This window comes from Melanerpes formicivorus, unplaced genomic scaffold, assembly GCF_026170545.1.
Source record: "Melanerpes formicivorus ecotype bairdi unplaced genomic scaffold, bMelFor1.0.p_v2 SCAF_39, whole genome shotgun sequence".
In the NCBI taxonomy this organism is placed as follows: Eukaryota; Metazoa; Chordata; class Aves; order Piciformes; family Picidae; genus Melanerpes; species Melanerpes formicivorus.
Genome location: NW_027142391.1, coordinates 1,625,052 through 1,642,948, shown reverse-complemented (window position 1 = coordinate 1,642,948; position 17,897 = coordinate 1,625,052). Strand labels below are relative to the sequence as shown.

Here is a 17,897-nt window from a genome sequence, read left to right as displayed (position 1 = left end):
AACCAGCAGTGCTCTTGGAGCTGCTGCAGTGCAAACATTCCTCTTATATTTTTAATCTTTCCTTTAATGTACTGAGGTGAGAACATTAGAAACCTTCAGTCCTATGAAATGGAAACCTGGAATCAGAGCAGAGTCTCTGGAATCATTCTCCTGAAGGATGGTGGCCTCTTAGCTGCAGCAGAAGAGAGGAGTGTTAGAGAGCAATTTGGGGAAAGTGTAACTTGGAAATCTTCTGACTAGTTTGACAGGGCAAAAATAGGCCTTGAAACCTTTCTTCTCTTCCATGCTCTATGTATTTATTCTAATGCCTCTGGGCTGGAAATATTTTTAACTTACATCTCTCTCTGCTCTTTCTTTCATCCTGCTGACAGCTGATGCTGAAGCCTGCCTGGTTGTTATGTGCAATGTAAATTCCTTTGTGGGTCCACAATGTTAAAATATGCTCAAGTGGAGCATGGAAAACAGGATAACTGCAAACAGCAACACAAGGTTATGGAGGGGAGGAGGAAAGGCTGTTGGGAAGTTTCCAGTAATTAGCTGCTACAGTTTGGTTGGGTTTTTTTTCCTGGGGTATGCATCAGTCTAATATTTTAGCCATGGTTTGGGTGGGTTGCTGTTTAGGAACAGGAAATCCAACAGAAGGAGAGTTTGTAGCTAGGGGAGAAATTTAAACAGCAGTTTAGAAACAGAGTTAAAATGATTGAGTGGTTTGTGTTTTTGTTGTTCTCTCCTGTATGTTACTGAACAAAAGAGAAATAAAAGGTTTAGAGCACAGAGATGCCCCAGGAAGCTGATGCTCATTTCTCTCAGGCTGCTCTTGCTAAGCCAGCCCTCAGTTCAGTGAGAAGAAATGTTTGAGTGGGATGAAATGCTGCTCACTGGGAACTTGCAAATATCCTCTCCTTTAGGCCAGGCTGGATGAGGCCTTGAGCAACCTGATCTAGTGGGAGGTGTCCCTGCCCATGGCAGTGGGGTTGGAACTGGTTGATCTTTAAGGTCCCTTCCAACCCAAACCATTCCATGATTTGATGAATCTATCAGGAGTTAGTTTGTGTCTTTCAGTTCTGCAGGTGAGAAATGATCCAGCTGATGGCTTAAGGGCTGCCTGGTTATAACCCTAAACAGCTTTGCATGAGGCTATTGCACTAAGCAGCAGCTTGCCCCAGATGGATGTCCCCTGCCCAGGGCAAGTTCTTTACATTCCAAAAATGGTGGAAGTCTGCAGGAGTTTGTGCTGCTCTGTTAGGTCCTGGTTGTTTCCACACACAGAATTGCTGTCTCTGGGGGGCACTGGAGTTGAGGGCTTCTGAGCTGTTTGAGTTTTCCTGCTGCAGTGTCTGGACAGAGCACACAGGTACCTTGAGGAACAGCTTGTGCAGTTAGGTGCCTGCCCATCTCACAGTTGGAACAGCAGCTGTTTGAGCACTGCTTCATGTTTACTACAAAGCCATGCTGGTCACTGGGCTTTCAGTAATTCAGTTCTGGGACATGTTCCAGGCTCCAAAGCCTTGGAGAATCGTGGAGGGTACAGCCAGAGAGAACCAAGGGGGTTGTCTCATTACTTCTTTTCCTTCATTTTCCCCCCTTTCATACCAGCAAACACTGGGTGAGAGCTGAAACTGAACACTCATTACAGTTGGTAGATTAAAGTGGGTCTTGAACCATTAGGTTTGAGGCAAGCCAAAGAGAAGAGGCTGGGTGAAACTTGCCTGGGGGAAAAAGTCTGACTTGTTTATGCTGTGTTTAAGTGTTCCTGCTTGTAAGCAGTGACAATGACTACACATAGCAGGTGCCTTAGGAATGCTATTATCTACCAGGACAAGGTTTGCCTTTTCCACATGCAGTGCATTATTGAAGCTGAGCTGCTCTCATCTGAAATCAGAATTGCTATGTGGTAGCTTAGAATCAGAGTATTAAGTGGGCCTGGAATTAAAAAATCAAATTTCTTGGTTGATGAAATAGCTGCACCAAGTCTCTTAGGATCTAATAGGGTAGATTCTGGGTAGGGCTTGAAGAAAGCTGCCTGGAATATTAATCTTTCTGATTAAAGTAGTGAGTCTTTCAAAAGTCTTGCCATAGTCACAAAGGGAAAAGCCTTTTCTCTTAGCTCATCTGGCTCACAAAGGCATTTTTGTGCTCACCTGGGGAAGCTTCATCTCTGACTTCATACTCCTCTCTCTTCAGCCACTTCCTCCCCAGAGCTGGCAGCTTCAGCATTGTGGCTGCCACAGGCACTGTGCTGCTGGGAAGGAGACAAAAGAGGGAGGTCTGTCAGGATTCAAGAGTAGGAAGCAAATGCAGGACGTCCTTTGGAAGCAAGGGAAGAGGAAGCTGTTTGTGGGAGCTTGGAAAGTCTCTGTGGGTGCATTAGGATAAACTGCAGGGTTATGGCAGTTCTTAGTCTGGGCAAACAGCAGTGAAGTGATGCCAGCTTGCCAGGACAGAAGTGCTGTGGGAAGGCTGCTGGGTGCTGCAGTCTGAGCTTGGGAGAGCTTCTTGGCAGCATCCTCTCTCTGGTACAAGTGCATGTGTGGCAGTGTCTGAATGGAATTCAGTGAGAAAGGTGCAGAGTTGGGAACAGTGTGCCTGGTTTTATTTAGTGACTTTGTGGCCTGAAATTTGCTTTAATATGTCACCAGTGGAGGTGAGCAGAGCAATATGCTGACAGCTCCTCTATTGAGAGCAAAGTGGGGAGTGCTGGGTAAGCATTTGCCATAACATATGCAGGTCTTATCTATCCTCTTTGGGAAACATTGCAGCTTTCCTCTTTCATACCTTCCCCTGGCAGAATTTCTCAGTCATCTTTTCCCATGCTTCTAGGAGCAGGCTTTTAGGAAACAGTAATTGCATAATCTCCCCTCCAAATAGCTCTGTCACTGGGTGGATCCCATTGTCATCAGACTTGCACAAGATTTCTTTGAAGGAAGTCCCTCTTCACTGTGTGCACACAGTGAGAAGTATTGCTGGTGCAGCTGAGGGTGGTGTGGATCACAGGCTGGGGCAGCTGGCCCCAGAGTTAAATCACCAGGAGACAGCTGCTGTAGGGGATGGTTGTGGCAAGGAAGAGTGTGTCATTTACTGAGGAGTTCTTCTTTACTTGTGAAATGAGTGTTGTTGCAAATCTTTGTGGCCATGGGTTTAACAGGTATAAAACCAATTCTGAGGTGACCTGGGTTCTAATAATCCCAAGGGAATACGAATGGGAGATCCTGCCAGACATCTGCAGGGCACACTGTCTCACTGCATTGCCACTGAGAGAAGCAATCCTTCCAGCAGGGCTCCCTGTGGAACAATAAGGACCTTAAAAGCTGTTTCCTGGCTCGTGCACCATTGCATGCACTGCAGAGGGTCACAGGGCAAAGCTGTGCAGAGCATTCCTGTGCCTGCTGAGCCAATCTGCCCCAGCAGGCCGTGCACTGAGTCGCCAGGTCAGGCAGCAGCACCCTGCGTTTGCTGGCAGCATCGCTTCATTCCCTCCCAGGAGAGCTTGGTCAGGCTGGGTGTGGCTGGGCAGCTGGGGGTCTCACTGCCCTCTTGCTGTGTGGTGCAGGAGGCTGACACAGATGACCACCAGGGCACGCTGGGCTTCGAGGAGTTCTGCGCCTTCTACAAGATGATGTCGACACGCCGCGACCTGTACCTGCTGATGCTCACCTACAGCAACCACAAGGACCACCTGGATGCAGAGGACCTGAGGCGCTTTCTGGAGATTGAGCAGAAGGTAGGCCCAAGGCAGGAGAAGGCTTCCAGGCTGCATTGCTTTCTGTGTGCTCCTGGGCATGCAGTGCCTTGTGGACAGGGTGGGAACCTCTTGGTCAAGCCTGTGCAGAACAGGCAGTGAGATGCCTCTCGATTTTCATCTTGTAGGCTGGCATGACTGCTGCTGGAATCTTCTTGCTCTCACCACCCCTTGGTTTTGCTCTGCAGGCTGTTCTGTGCCTCTCAGTATAGACTCCACAGGTGTTTTTCCCTTGCATTCTTTTAGGACAGTTCCATTGGTGTTTGTCTCTTCCCAGTATGCAGCACCCTGGTGCAAGGTGGTGGTTCTTGCTCTGCTTTTGACTTTGCCTGTTTCCTCTCATGGCCTCTTTTGAAGCTGTGTGCCTGTAGGTTGTGGATCTCCATTCATTCCTTAGACAACATTTGAAACTGATGAACAGGCCATCTCTCTGGCAGTCAGCTCTCAGATAAGTGGGGTGTGTTTCCATTTCGTTGGTCAATTGATCCTCCAGATGGTGAGAGGGAAATGAACATTTGCCACAGGACAGGAATCAGCTCTGCTCATCACTGATGTGGACAATTCATGCCTGTGGGGCTTCTCTGCCTTGCCTGGTGCCACCCATTCTCATACAGTGTGTCCAGGGAAAACAAGTGTTCCTTCTGTCTGCTGCAAGCTGGACAGAAAAGCCTTCTGTTGCTCCAGAGCTCTATTTTCTGAACCCAGCAAGCCTGCAGTGTGTGGGCAAATAAAGAGTTAGGTGCTTTTTGTTTCTTCCTCTTATTCTACTTTGATCTATTAGGTTTTAAACTGCACACCCTCTCCCCCCCCCCCCCCCCCCCCCAAGGCATTGATCTGGTGGCAGACATGCTGGTGGTTTCATTTCCCCCTCAGCAAATTCCATCATGCCCAAAACAGTCATCAACTTGGCCACTTCACTGGCAATCCCCTCTGGGAAGGATTTGCTGCACCATCCAGGACAGCAGTGTTAAATAGCAGGGATGATAATTAGAGGATAAATCATCATTATGGAGTAGGAATATGAAATATTAGTGGTAACCCTGAGTTATGGAAACATTGCAAGTTGTCACAGGCTGCAGCTTAGCAGAAATGGTCCTTTTTAAACAAATGGCACTTTTACAAAGACAATTTCCCCCCCTCTTTGTTATTTTCTCTCAGCTGGGAGTGCAGAACCACCTTGGAGTTAGCAAACTCCCCCCAGGAGCTCTCTGAGAGCATTTTGTCCTGATTCTCCCTTATCCTCCTAGTAACTGATTGTTTTTCTGTCTGCTGCATAAAGATGAGCCACTTTCTTGTTTTATTTTAAAGTAAAATCCCTCTGATAATGCAAAGTAATCCTTTAATCCTCCAGGAGAAGAAATCCCATTGGTCTGTGGCAGAGCTTGTTCAGTTTGGATGCTCTCTGTGCCTAGCAGCACTCGCACCAGAGCTGACCTACAAAGCAGAACCCATGTCTTTATTGGCTCTCATCAGGCAGCTGCCAATAGGACAGAAACTTTTCACACACCAGTCTGGGTCTTATCTGACCTGACACTGATTGACAGGAGTGACAATCTCACTGGGGAGCTGCAAATCCTCAGTAGCAGCGTGGATTATCTGGCCAGTTGTTAAAGTGTGCAGAGATGCACAGAGCAGGGCGAGCAGCGGCGGCGGGCAGGAGTTAACTCTGTCCTCTCGCTGCTCCTGCAGATGACAAATGTAACTGAAGAGCACTGCCTGGAAATCATCAGCAAGTTTGAACCATGCCTGGAGAACAAGAAGGAGGGAGCTCTGGGCATTGATGGTAAGCTGGCTGCTGGAGCTCTTGGAGGGAAGAGGCAGCTCTTGAAATGCTTATGAGAATGCTGTTTGCACAATGCATAGCAGCAGAATGCTTGCAGAATGTGCAGAATGTGCTTTTCAGGAGGGCTTCCGTAGTGGCTTTGTCTTCTGAGGGTCCTAAAGAGAAGCTGCTGCTCTGTGGAAGATTGTCAAAGGTATATATCACGATGGAGCAGCAGTGACTGAAGGTCAGCTGGAGCTGGCTGTGTTATTTGTGCTGGTGGGAAATGCAGCAGCACTCAGTTGTGTCATTGCTGCAGGTATTTTTGGAAATCCTTTTAGTTTTAGTCAGAGAAGTGATCTGACCCAGAGCAAACATGTGAAGTGGGATGACAGATGAAATTTCTCCAGAAGCCTGCAGTTCTGACCTCTGCTGCTGAAGCCTTCACTCTGAATGTAATGATGCTGTGCCATCATGATGGAAGCTGTTAGTTTGAAGACTTTCCCCTAAATAGTAAATGTTCTGACAGATCTTCCTGACTCCAGGAGCAGAGTACCTGGTTCTGTGCCACAGATCTAAGACCTTTTGAACATCCTGGAATCACTCTTGCCTGTTTCTGGGGGGGTGTTGTCCAAGTGAGAAGTGGCAGAGGAGAAGCTCAGCTTGCTTTCCTGCATGCAGAAGGGGGTTGGTTCTGGTCTGTTGGGTGAGGTGGGTGTTGTGGGAGACATGATGGTTGCTTGGGATGGGTTCAGGTCTGCTCTACTTTCAGACTAAATCCTCACACTTATTTTTGAGCTTACACTCATGCCAAGGGAGGGAAGCAGTTGACACATCCTTGGATTTATTTTTTGGTGTGTTATGCTCAGTGGCAGTCACATAAATAATGAATAACCAGGTTCATTATCTTGCCTTCCTCTTAGCTAGGCAGGTGAGACTGGGCTTTGCAAACTGCTGTGGCCTTTCATACCAGGCAGAAAAAAGCCTCTGAAATATCTGCAGAATTGCCAGGAATGGATGATAAACCAGGTGGGAGTTTGTGGTCAGGATTAGAGAGCAGTGCAGCATGGGTGACTTACAGCTGGGTGTCTGCTACAGATCTCCTGGTCAGCAGGAAGTAGATGAGGTCATTTTGAACCAACTGGAGCAGGCTCTGCTCCTGGTGGGAGACTTCAACCATTCCAGTAACTTGCTGGGAGTGCAACAGAGCAGAACATGTCCAGCCTAGAGCTTCACTGGTGAAGGAGCTTTCTGAGTGTGTTTGTGAGCAGAGGTGAGGGAGGAGCTGACAAAGGGCACACTGCTGGGTTGGTGGTGACAAAAGGACTGCTTAGAAAACATAAAGCTACATATCTGCATGCATGTGTGTGCACACAGAGCAGTCAGCCTCCCCTTGGCTCTGTGTGTGGCTGAGGCTTTGGATCCCTTTGTTCTCCAGGAAACAAATCAAGTGTTGTCTGGTGGGCTGAACTACACCGGCTATGGAAACTGAAGCTGTGTGTTTATTCCTCAGCTTGGTACAGCCCAGACAAGAGCCTCCTGCCCACACTTAGAGGCATTTCAGTTGTAGTAAAATGCTAGTAGAGAGGTTTTCCTTTTTCCCATTCATGTTTATTCATGAGTCTGCATTGCCTTGTGCTCAGTGGGGATGGCTTGTACCATCAGCTGCCTTGACCTGTGACAACTTGCTCCTTCAACTTAGTGCTGCAAAACCCCCCAGTGGACCCAAATAAAACACTCTGCACTTCTCCTGAGTGTGTAAATCCTGGGGGGCTGCAGTGCACACTGCTGGCAGTGTCCTCATTCATATTCCTTCATCCTGGGGCTGATAGATCCAGTTAGTGAGAGCTCATTCTAACTGTTTCCAGATTGCATGTTAACAAGTGCTTAAAGCAAACAATGGAGTTGTTTCAGAGGCTGCCCCAGCAGTGGTGTGTGGAATTAATCCTGGAGCAGCCGATTGGTTTCTAGTAAGAAGTCATGATTGATTTGCCAGGAGTGATTAGCTGTGTGTTTGCTGACATACTCTGTGCCCTATCAATTTTTCATGGTGTCTGCTCCAGACTGTGTTGGGCCACTAGAAGCTGTCTCTAGGCAGTACAAAACCATCTGTCTTCCAACCCACTGCACTGAGGAGCAAGGCCAGGATGTGGCCAGAGATCTCTGGAAGCTTTTATACACCAGGGAACTTCATGTCCCAGCAGGGCCTTTTCACAGGAATTAGAGGCTGAAAATGTCAAGTTTGGATTCAACAGACTTTCTGCTGCTGCTTTTCTGGAGAGGCAGAAGAGGAAAATGGAGAAAGCAACCAGAAAATTCCTGAAAGCAGGAACTGCACTTTCTTGAAAGCAAGAGTTGCAATTGCTCAGCATGGCAGCTGAGAGGGAGCGATGCTTGCTATCTATCTATCAATCCATCTATCTATCCATCTAACTCACATGTCCAGGAATGCGATGGAGAATGCAGGGCTGCATTTCTAGGCTGGCTGCAGGAAGGCTGCAGCAGGAGAAGAGCAAACTGTGTCACTGACAGCGTTGTTTGTTCACAGGCTTCACCAACTACATGCGGAGTCCGTCAGGAGACATCTTCAACCCCGAGCACTACCAAGTGAATCAGGACATGAGCTACCCTTTGAGTCACTATTTCATTACCTCTTCACATAATACCTACCTCATGGGAGATCAGCTGATGTCCCAGTCCAGGGTGGACATGTATGCATGGGTGCTACAGTCTGGCTGTCGGTGTGTAGAAGGTAAAGAGCACGAAGGAGTCTGTGGTGGGTTTGTGGCAGAATCCCTGCTACCTGTGAGAGGAGATCTGGTGTTTCCCTAAGGGAAGCAGCCTTCTGCTCTGGGTAGTGCTGACAGTCTCTGCAGCCTCTTTTAGTACCTTTCTGAGGTACTATATCATCTTCAATATCCTGCCCACCTTCAAAGTGCTTTCACAGTCTTTCAGAGGGCAAATACTCTGTTTTGCTCAGCTTAGGTTGTGGCCATGCCAATGGCTGCTTCAGAGGAGGAAAGCATGTGATGAATTGTGATTGTAAACAAGCATGAGGTTAGGCAAACCCCAAGGAGGCTGGAGAGGACTTGGTCTTGGCTTTGCTTTTGGTGTGAGCAGCTGGGCCAAGATTCTCTGCTTTCCTTTTCAGGTCCAGCAGTAGCATAATGAAAGTAGTGCTGTGCTGTGGCACCTCTCTTCCTGTTAGAATGCTCCTCAGCATTTGTGAAATGAGATCTGTTTTGCTTGGGGCTCTCTCAAACAATGGGAGCAGCTGTTTGCACCCAGCAGAAGGGCAAGGCCAGGAAGTTTCTTCAGTGGAAGAACGTTCAGCACAGCAAGGAGGGAGATAGAGCTGGAGGGTGGGAATGAAGCTCTGCCCTGCTGGGCTGGGTGACTAAGGGGAGCTGCAGGGACTCATCTCACCACAGAAGGTGGCCCCAGATCTCTGATGGGTGTTGTTCTTTCCATTCTACAGTTGACTGCTGGGATGGGCCGGACGGTGAACCCATTGTCCACCATGGATACACTTTGACTTCCAAAATTCTCTTCAAAGATGTGATTGAAACTATCAACAAATATGCCTTTATCAAGAATGAGTATGTATAGAGTCTGCCAACTTTGGAGTCTCAGGGCTATCAACTGGAGTGCTGCCTGGCAGCCTTGTGGAGGCAGCTAGTGGAAGTCTGACCTGTGCCTGCATCTGCCAGGCAGAATTCTAAGTTGTTTTCTGTGGGGACAGAGCCTTCAGCAAGAAGGAACAAGGCAAAGCTGTCTGAGTAGGGGCAGGATTCTGTCCAGAGTTGTGGAGCTGCTTTTATCCCACCTGTACAAGACCAGAGGACCAGCATGTTTGGGCAGTGAATGGCTGACCTGTTCCCAACTTGTCTCTCTGGATGTCTACTCCAGGGATGGCAAGGGACAGGGTAGGAAGCAAGTCAGGCAGCAGAGGAACACAAACCACAGGCTGTTCAAATAGGTTCTCCTCCCTACCTGTGCAGTGCTCAGGAAATCAGAATCACACAATGAGATGCTTTGTATACCTTGGCAGCCCTCTTCTCCTCCCAGGAGCCAAGATGTGTGGGGCAATCTACTTTTTACATTAAGAGAAATTAATTTCTCTCTGTAGAACTGCTCCAGAAGCTTCTCCAAAGCTGTCCATCTGCCTTCATTACTAAAGCCAAACTTGCTCTGAAGTTTCAGCCCAGATAAACTGGTTGTCAGCCTGAAACTTCTGGATCAGCCTGAAAACATGATGAATAAATCAAAGGCAAGCTGGCCAGCAGAATGCATGGCAATGCTTTGGAACTCCTTGTGGTTCTTAAAAGCTCTACAGGGTTAATTGGGACCATCTTCCAACTTCTGTGGTGGGTTTTTTTGCTAGGTGCTGATGCCCAGGGCCAGAGTTTGGGACTGAACTACATATATTTTAGGCTGGCAGTTGTTTTCTTTCCCAGGCCAGGCTGCAGGCATAGCTATTAGTAGCCTACAAATCCAGCTAGGGAACTAGCTCCAGGCAAAGCTGGGCATTTAACTGTAGTCAGCAACTGGGAAGGCTTTGTCCTGCAGGCATTGTCTAGCTGAAAGCCTCATTTTTCCTGATGAGAAGCTAATGAGGGCCAGATGTTAGCATAGACATCTTCTTATTCATAATTAGTTTTAAATTAATGAATCCCTCTTACTTTAGCCCTACCAAACTGCACTGTGTACTGGCTTCTGTGCTCACCCTAAAAATGCACCAGCTCTAAACAGAAACCCATCTTCAGGGTGCTTTGGTATGGCACCAGCCCCTCATTAATAACTTAATAAGCCTAGACAATAGGTTCATCATTTGGGTGCTGGAAGTGGGAATGTAAAGCTAAAGACCCCTTGCAATCTTTCCAGTCCTTGGAACCTCTGAGAGTACAGCAGGGCAGAAGCACTGATGGGAGAGGAGAGCTGAAGGTCCTGGCTACTTAGTTTTCCTTATGCCTGGCTTGTGGAATCTCTTTGATAGGAAGTGCAGGTCAGGACTGGGTAGAGTAGGAGAAAATTGAGCCCTGGGAAAGAATGTCTCAGACCAGATTGCAGAAGTTTAATTATCCTTTGGCTGTCAGAAAATGGAGCATTCAGTCTGGAGTGAGTGTTGGGGTAGGAGTCCTGTGTCCAGACAGATGCCTCTCACCCCTGTGGATGTCATTGCTGGTGATGCCTGTGACAGGAACAGCTCAGACAGTAATAACCTTCATGCTCCAAGTGCAATAAAAGCTGAATTCCCAGCTGATGCTCCTTGCTTTTGGCTTTTGCCAGGTATCCTGTTATCCTGTCAATTGAGAACCACTGCAGTGTTGTTCAGCAGAAGAAGATGGCTCAGTATCTTACAGAAATCCTGGGAGACAAGCTGGATCTGACTACTGTGCACTACGATGATTCTACCAAGCTCCCTTCCCCAGCAAGTCTTAAAGGAAAGATACTGGTTAAGGTAAAAGCTTGCTTGCTTTGTTCCATCCCTCCTTTAGTTTGGGATGGTTATGATTGCTGCCCAGTTATCAGACCCTGGCTGAAATCATTTTACTAGAAGCAGGCTTTAGGAACCTGGTACTTGAGGTTCTGAACAAATGCATCTCAACCAATAAGAATCTGCCTGCACGCTTTGAATACTTTTATTGAGTTAGTTTTGAAATGTGTGCTAGCAAGAGCTGCCTGCAAGAGCTGCCTGCTGCCTGCAAGAGCTGCCTGCTGCCCTCTGACTTTCCTGTGTGATCGTTTTACCTTCTAGGGGAAGAAACTTCCAGCCACCATCAGCGATGATGCAGAGGAAGGTGAAGTTTCTGATGAGGACAGTGCTGATGAGATTGATGACGACTGTAAAATAATGAATGGAGATGTAAGTTAAGTGAGCATTTGAATGGAAATGTCTCCTAAGTTTTCCCATCCCAGTGAGAACAAACCATCTCTAAAGGCCCAGCCTTTAGCATCCATCACAAGTCTTTGAGGTTCTAAACCTTCCCAGGGAGAGAGCTGACAGAAGTGCATGCTAGGCAGCACCACCTTTAGTGGGTATTTTTCAGCCTTTTAATTTTCTATTTCAAGATTCTTTATTGCACCATAGATTTCTTTCCCTCAAGTGTCTCTTTGGTTTGTGGGATGCTGGGTTCAGTTGTGTTTTACTGCAAGGGGCTGTTAAAAAGGGAGATATTTTAATCCTGCTTCATTCTGAAAATCCCTTAGTTCTATATCTGGTTTAGAAGTTAATTTTTTCTGTCACTTTAATCTTCTGGCAAGTGACATTTTATCTTAGAGAAGCTGTAAAATACACAGCAAAACCATTTAAAAATATAAACTAGATTGCCTTGGAGAGAGATTCCATTTTCAGTCCCCTCTCCCTCAGGCTGTTTCTTCATTTTGCATTATGGATTTTGATTCTTTTTATCTAAAACTAAATGAGAAACTTCTTTATGAATAAATCTACCAAAGGGGAAAAAGAATGTGTTTATTTTTCTCTTGATGGCTGTGTTTTAGCATATCACTCTGCAGATCTCAGCTTTAAAGTGTTGCTGTGGTTTAATCCTTCATGGTTTGTGACAGTTTCTTGTTTCATGATGCAGCTTTTTGAAGGGGAAGGTATTGGACACCCAGGGATGCTGCAGGCTTTCCACTTAGGTAGGGTCAGGCCTGGTCTCAAGACCTGGCCTTTTTGAACAGGGAGAAGATGAGTTGAAAGCAAAAGCAGGGCAGAAATGTCTCTCATGGTCATGGGTTGGAAGGGACCTTAAAACTCATCCAGTTCCAACCCCCTGCCATGAGCAGGGACACCTCCCACCAGCCCAGGGTGCTCAAGACTTCATCTAACCTAGCTTTGAGCCAGCTTCAGGGAGGAGGCATCCACAACCTCCCTGGGCAACCTGTTCCAGTGTCTCACCACTCTCACTGCAAAGAATTTCTTCCTAATCTCCAGTCTCTATCTGCCCTCCTCAAGCTTCAATCCATTGTCCCTGGTCCTGTCACTCCAAGGCCCTGTCAAAGGCCCCTCCCCTTGCCCACACATGAGCTATTTATAAAGGGGTGTCAGATAATGTTTATTTTTCCTTCATGAAGTGGATGGAGCAATTGATGTCAGTAAGGGAAGTGTCAGCTTCCATAACTAAGATGAGTAGTAACATCTTCTGGCTAGGTGTGTTACCCTGACTGAAGGCTCAGCAGGCATTGCTTTGCTGACCTCATTGTCTTTGTTACTAACAGTTCAGTGTGCTGGGAGCTTTGCTAATGCTTTCAGCCCCACATTCCCTGTGCCTGGTTTGCTCTCCAAGGCAGATTTTGAAGAGCTCAGAAAATCCTAGCTTGTTTCATGAGACATTTAACTGGGAATTCTTAAGGCCTACTGAGGAAACACAATCTGTCACCTCTTAAAAGACCTAGGACTGGGAATTTGTGCCTCATGGAAGGAAAAGAAAACTCTGGAGTTCTGTTTTTATTTCCCCTGCTTCCTCACCTTACCCCAAGTCTGATCCTGAGCTGCAGGTAATGGCTTCACACTGTGGAAATGAAGAACTCTTTTGTTTCCTCTTGTTCTTACCTGCATCATTTCAGTCTGCATTCATCCTGGCTGCAATGACTAAGACTTTTTTCAATCCTTACCAACTTTAATGATTCTGTTTTGTTTGTAGGCTTCTAGTAACAGGAAAAGAGTGGAGAATATAGCAAAGAAAAAGCTTGACTCTCTGATAAAAGAGTCCAAAATCCGTGACTGTGAGGATCCAAACAATTTCACAGTTGCCACGCTGCCGTCCTCCGGCAAGGCTGGGCTCAAATCAGACAGTAAGAAGGTGAACATGATTTATTATGCTTCACTTACCCCTAGTCTTGCTTGCTGGTTTGTTTACCTCTGTAGCTACATAGTACTATTGTTTTATACTGCTGCTGCTGCTTTTGGTGGTTGATGTCTTAAGCTGGGCTTCTAAATCAGTTGTGAGAGTCCCCAGTAAAGATAGCTCAGTTTACCTGAGGTGTCTGCAGCTGCCATAGCAGCTACAGAATGAGCTAAGGAATGCTCAGCACTTCCTTAAAGCAAGGTAGTGTGAGTCACAGGATGAGTTCTCTGGAGTCTCTTTGCCCATAGGTCACCATCCCCAGTCTGGGTTAACTGAGGAATAACCAGAGAGGCAAAACTTCCACCTGGGATGTGGGAAACCCAAATTCATGCCCCAGGTCAGGTTTTGGTTTAACTGGGGTCTTGAAGCCATGTTTTCTGTTCTTGCCTCACCTCCCTGACCGTTTGGCTCTTTCCATGTGTGAGGAAACAAGTTCCCTTCTGTAATGCTTTCTGTAATGCTTTGCCATGACAGCTTATTAATACCTTGTGTTGTAAGGTAAAAGCTCTGTTCTGAGGAAGAATTCTTACTGCATTGTATCCATCTGGAAGGAGCTGCTTTTTAACTTCCTGCTAATGAGCTCTTAATTGTAGCTGGCTTTGATTCCCACTTGATGCAGAGGGATGGCTGTAATTGCAGATGAGTAATGGGCTCTGGCAGTCCTGCCACACACAAACTGAGAAGGCCTTCCACCTCTTTCTCCAAAGTCCAACGACTTTCTCCAGTGACTGCAGAAAAGGAGGTGTTTAGCATTGCCATGTGGGGTGTTTTGTTGGCTTGCTGAATAAATCAGCTTCAGAGCTGAGCTCCTTCAGCTAATGGTGATGCCAGGTGAATATCCCTGTCAGCTACACAAAGAGTTTTTTCTGGCTCACACAGCAATTGGAGCATGAAATGCACACATGAAATGACTTCTCAACAGAGTTGGGGCTTTTTTCTGTTCTAAAAAGTGCTTACTAAAGTTGGGCCTCTCCCCCTCCCCCTAGTTCCCAATGTTCTATGCATTTATATTGGTAATTTAATTTTGTATTAATGCTTATTTATAAACCTGTGCTCTCAGCCCACAGACTACTCTTCATGATTCAGGGTTTAAACCTAGGTGAGAACTTCAAACCTCCTTCCCCAAACTCTCTGCAGCATGATGTGTGGACTTTTAAGCCTCACAATTTACACTGCTGTAAGTGACAGTTAGCCCTGTAAGATCCACTAAGGCTTCAGGAGTCCCCTTGGCACAGGTGATGACCAGAGTGGTCTGCCTTTTGTCAGTCTAGTCAGCCATGCAACTGCTTAAAGCCAGGTGCACCCCTGGGCACTTTCAGGGCTGCAGGTTACAGGATTTGTATCCCTTTCTTACCGTGGAATATCCTGGTTAACCTCTGCAATTGCCAGAAGCAAGTCCTCTTCAGCTATGATTTTAAAATGGTTTGGGTTGGAAGGGCTCTCCAAAGGTCATCCAGTCCAACCCCTGCAATCAGCAGGGACATCAGGTTGCTCAGGGCCTTGTCCAGCCTGACCTTGAATATCTCCAGGGAGGGAACCCTAACTACCTCCTGGTCTGTATGTTCTCAGTCCACTTTAGGATTGCTTGCTTCCCAGACTCTTTCTGATGATGCTCACCTGAGCTGTCTGTAGGTCTGCTCCACTATTCTCTCTGTTTGGTTGCTTTAGAGTAAGGTTGAGGATGATGTGGAGTCTGGGGAGGAGTTCAGCACCACCAAAAGGCCCAGCCGGTCGCTGATGGGCAGCTTCTCGAAGCGCAAGGTGAGCTGCTCTGGAGAGCTCTTCTGCACTGAAGATTGTTTCCTTGGGGGAGATTTTTCTTGGCACATGGTGGAGAGGAATATCACCATTGAATTGTCTGTCATCGTCAGACTGGTCACTGAATAGACAGGCTGGATATCTGGGTAGAGCTGTACACAACAACAGACAGCTTCCATTTACATCGAGGTCTGGAAGCATCCAAGATCTAATCTGAGGAAAGAAAAGGGAAAGAAATGAATTTGCACCTTTTGGCTGAGGATTTTTGATTCCTTGATTAAAAAAAGGTCTGAGCCTTTATAAAACCCCTGAGCCTTCCCCCTGTGCCTGCCTGTCATTCTGCAGTACTGACTATTACAAAAGCTGTCACTCCCCATTTTCTGTAAGTAACGTTGGCATAACAAACCAGCAATGGCTCCAGCTGCTCCAGCTGCCTCCTTCAGCCACTGATGATGTTATGGTTTTATTTCCTTGTGGCACAGAAAAAAGGAAGCAAATTGAAGAAGGCAACAAGTCTGGAAGAGGGTGAAGATGATTCAGATTCTCAAGGAAATGTAGCCAGGAGCTCTGTGCATTACAGCAGGTTTGTTAGCAGCCCTGTTTCTAAAAAAGGTCCTTACATAAATGTACCTCCTCAGTAGATGTGCTCCAGGTCTAGGAGGTGTTTGAAGGCTGCAGGCATCTGACAAGAGCCTGGTATAAAATTAGAGCTGAGGTCTGCCACAGAAGCATCAGAATGATCTCTTGGTGCCATTGAGGCTAATTAGCAAAGTACAGTGGACCTTGCTTGTGTTTTGAGCTCTTTCCACCCCACCCAGCTGACACATTGGCTGCTTGACTGGTGGCCCAGTGAATGCATTAGGCTGGGTCTGCCGTGGATCAGGTCCCCAGCTGATGGCTTTGCAGAGTTTTATTATTTTCCAAATGAAGTTGGATCAACATTCAGGTGATCATTGAGATTTTGTCTTTTGAAATGGTCCCTTCAAACATCCTGACATCAAAGATCCTGTGCAGAATGAGTGCCCAAGCTTCAGGCTTCAAACATAAGAAATGAGGTCAAGGAGCTTTCCAGAACACTTTGGAGCTTGCTTTGGGAGGTTGGTAGATAGGCTGTGAGTGATAACCTGAAGCAAATGAGGAGGATCAGAGCATTACTTTCTTACTGCTTCTTTGGGATTCAAAAGTTGGTTTTTTTTCTTGGCACTTGACTTGAATAGTGAATACAGATGTGAAAAGATATTCCACTCTTTGGTCAAAGCAGGTCCTAGTAGGTGAATACTTATGGCTGCAATTAATATGCAAGAGCAGAACTTGCTCTGTGTGTTGGTTCCACATCATCTCTGCTTTGACAGTGAGGCTCTGTGTGATACAAAACTCTGAAGAACCTCCTTGGTGGAAGGAAACCTTTGTAGATTTCTTTACCCTGACTGATTATTTACTTATTTATTCAACTGTGAAAGAGGAAGTGGAGTCAGGAAGTGTGGGAAATTAATCTGTTTTATCTTTCTAGGATAAACCGACAGAAGAAGACAATGAAGCTGTCCAGGGCACTCTCTGACCTGGTGAAATACACCAAGTCTGTTGGCATCCAGGATGTTGAAACTGAAAGTAGGTCAAACTGGAATGCTGAAAGTGATTGCAGTACAGAGAAATGCAAAGGCTTCTGCTCTTGCATGTTGTTTTATCAGAAGCTGGATGGCTGCTTGATTCTGTTTGATTTGAACTTCTTCCTGAAGATTCAGATCATTCATGATCCTCAGCTTCCTCCACTGAGCACAGTGCTTTTGCTGTCAGGGAAGGAAAGTGTGGTTCCCTCTGAGCGGGATGCATTCAAATGATGCTTGATAGCGATGAGGAACTGGTGCTGTGGGGTTTTAAATGCTTTACCAAGACAAGAAAGCAATAAATAAGGAGAATGATCTTCTTCTCTCTGTTGTAGTCTCTTCCAGCTGGCAAGTTTCATCTTTCAGTGAAACAAAAGCCCACCAGATCCTGCAGCAGAAGCCAGCCCAGTATCTGCGTTTCAACCAGCATCAGCTGTCCCGCATCTACCCCTCCTCGTACCGTGTGGACTCCAGCAACTACAACCCCCAGCCCTTCTGGAATGCTGGCTGCCAGCTTGGTGAGCAGAAAGAAAACCTAAACCTGTTTGGGTTTGGTTTATTTTTGGAGGGATATTTTAAACAGGAGCTCTGGAATCATCCCTTAAAATACTCTTGAGTTGTCTGCTCTCCCAACTGTACCAACAGTTGCATCCTTGGTGTTACTATGTTGTTACCTTGATAGATTGCCTCCAAGAGGTGTTTTACATGCAGGTAGTTGTCTGGTAAGTGGAGATAAATTAACTCCTGAGATGCAAGAGGGCTCCTTTGGAGACCTTCTCTTCCTGAAGATGTGATGGATGGTAGATAAGAGAATTCTTTTTCATGGAACTGGAGGGTTTTTCATCCAAGAAATCAAATGTATTTAGGTGTCCTTCCTTTGGGTCCTACACACCAGGATGCTGTTAGCCTGCTCAGTGTGTGGTGTCACCTCTTGTGTTTTCACACAGTTGCACTAAACTACCAATCTGAGGGGAGAATGCTGCAGCTGAACCGGGCCAAATTTAGTGCCAATGGGAACTGTGGCTACGTCCTCAAACCAAACTGCATGTGTCAAGGTAAGGAAAGCAGCAAACCAAAGTGGATCACTTCCACTTCTTGCCTGAGATGAGTGGCTGTGGAGCCTTGTTCCAGCTGGCTTGCAATTGCTTTTTTGATGCTAAAGCAAATCAGCCAGAAGGCTTCTG

At 46.6% G+C, this 17,897-nt stretch overlaps 1 protein-coding gene across 6 annotated transcripts in view; it reads left to right on the top strand.

The window, feature by feature from the left end:
- The window catches only part of PLCH2 (phospholipase C eta 2), an 85,625-nt gene that overhangs the window by 53,406 nt on the left and 14,322 nt on the right, over positions 1 to 17,897 (top strand). For all 6 annotated transcript variants that reach the window (XM_068158195.1, XM_068158196.1, XM_068158197.1 and 3 more), the window contains 12 exons: positions 3,551 to 3,721; positions 5,429 to 5,522; positions 8,050 to 8,253; positions 8,980 to 9,100; positions 10,791 to 10,962; positions 11,260 to 11,367; positions 13,148 to 13,306; positions 15,020 to 15,112; positions 15,592 to 15,692; positions 16,620 to 16,717; positions 17,049 to 17,231; positions 17,661 to 17,768. In XM_068158195.1, coding sequence (XP_068014296.1) covers positions 3,551 to 3,721; positions 5,429 to 5,522; positions 8,050 to 8,253; positions 8,980 to 9,100; positions 10,791 to 10,962; positions 11,260 to 11,367; positions 13,148 to 13,306; positions 15,020 to 15,112; positions 15,592 to 15,692; positions 16,620 to 16,717; positions 17,049 to 17,231; positions 17,661 to 17,768 — 1,612 coding nt within the window. The remainder of the gene's footprint in view (positions 1 to 3,550; positions 3,722 to 5,428; positions 5,523 to 8,049; positions 8,254 to 8,979; positions 9,101 to 10,790; positions 10,963 to 11,259; positions 11,368 to 13,147; positions 13,307 to 15,019; positions 15,113 to 15,591; positions 15,693 to 16,619; positions 16,718 to 17,048; positions 17,232 to 17,660; positions 17,769 to 17,897) is intronic.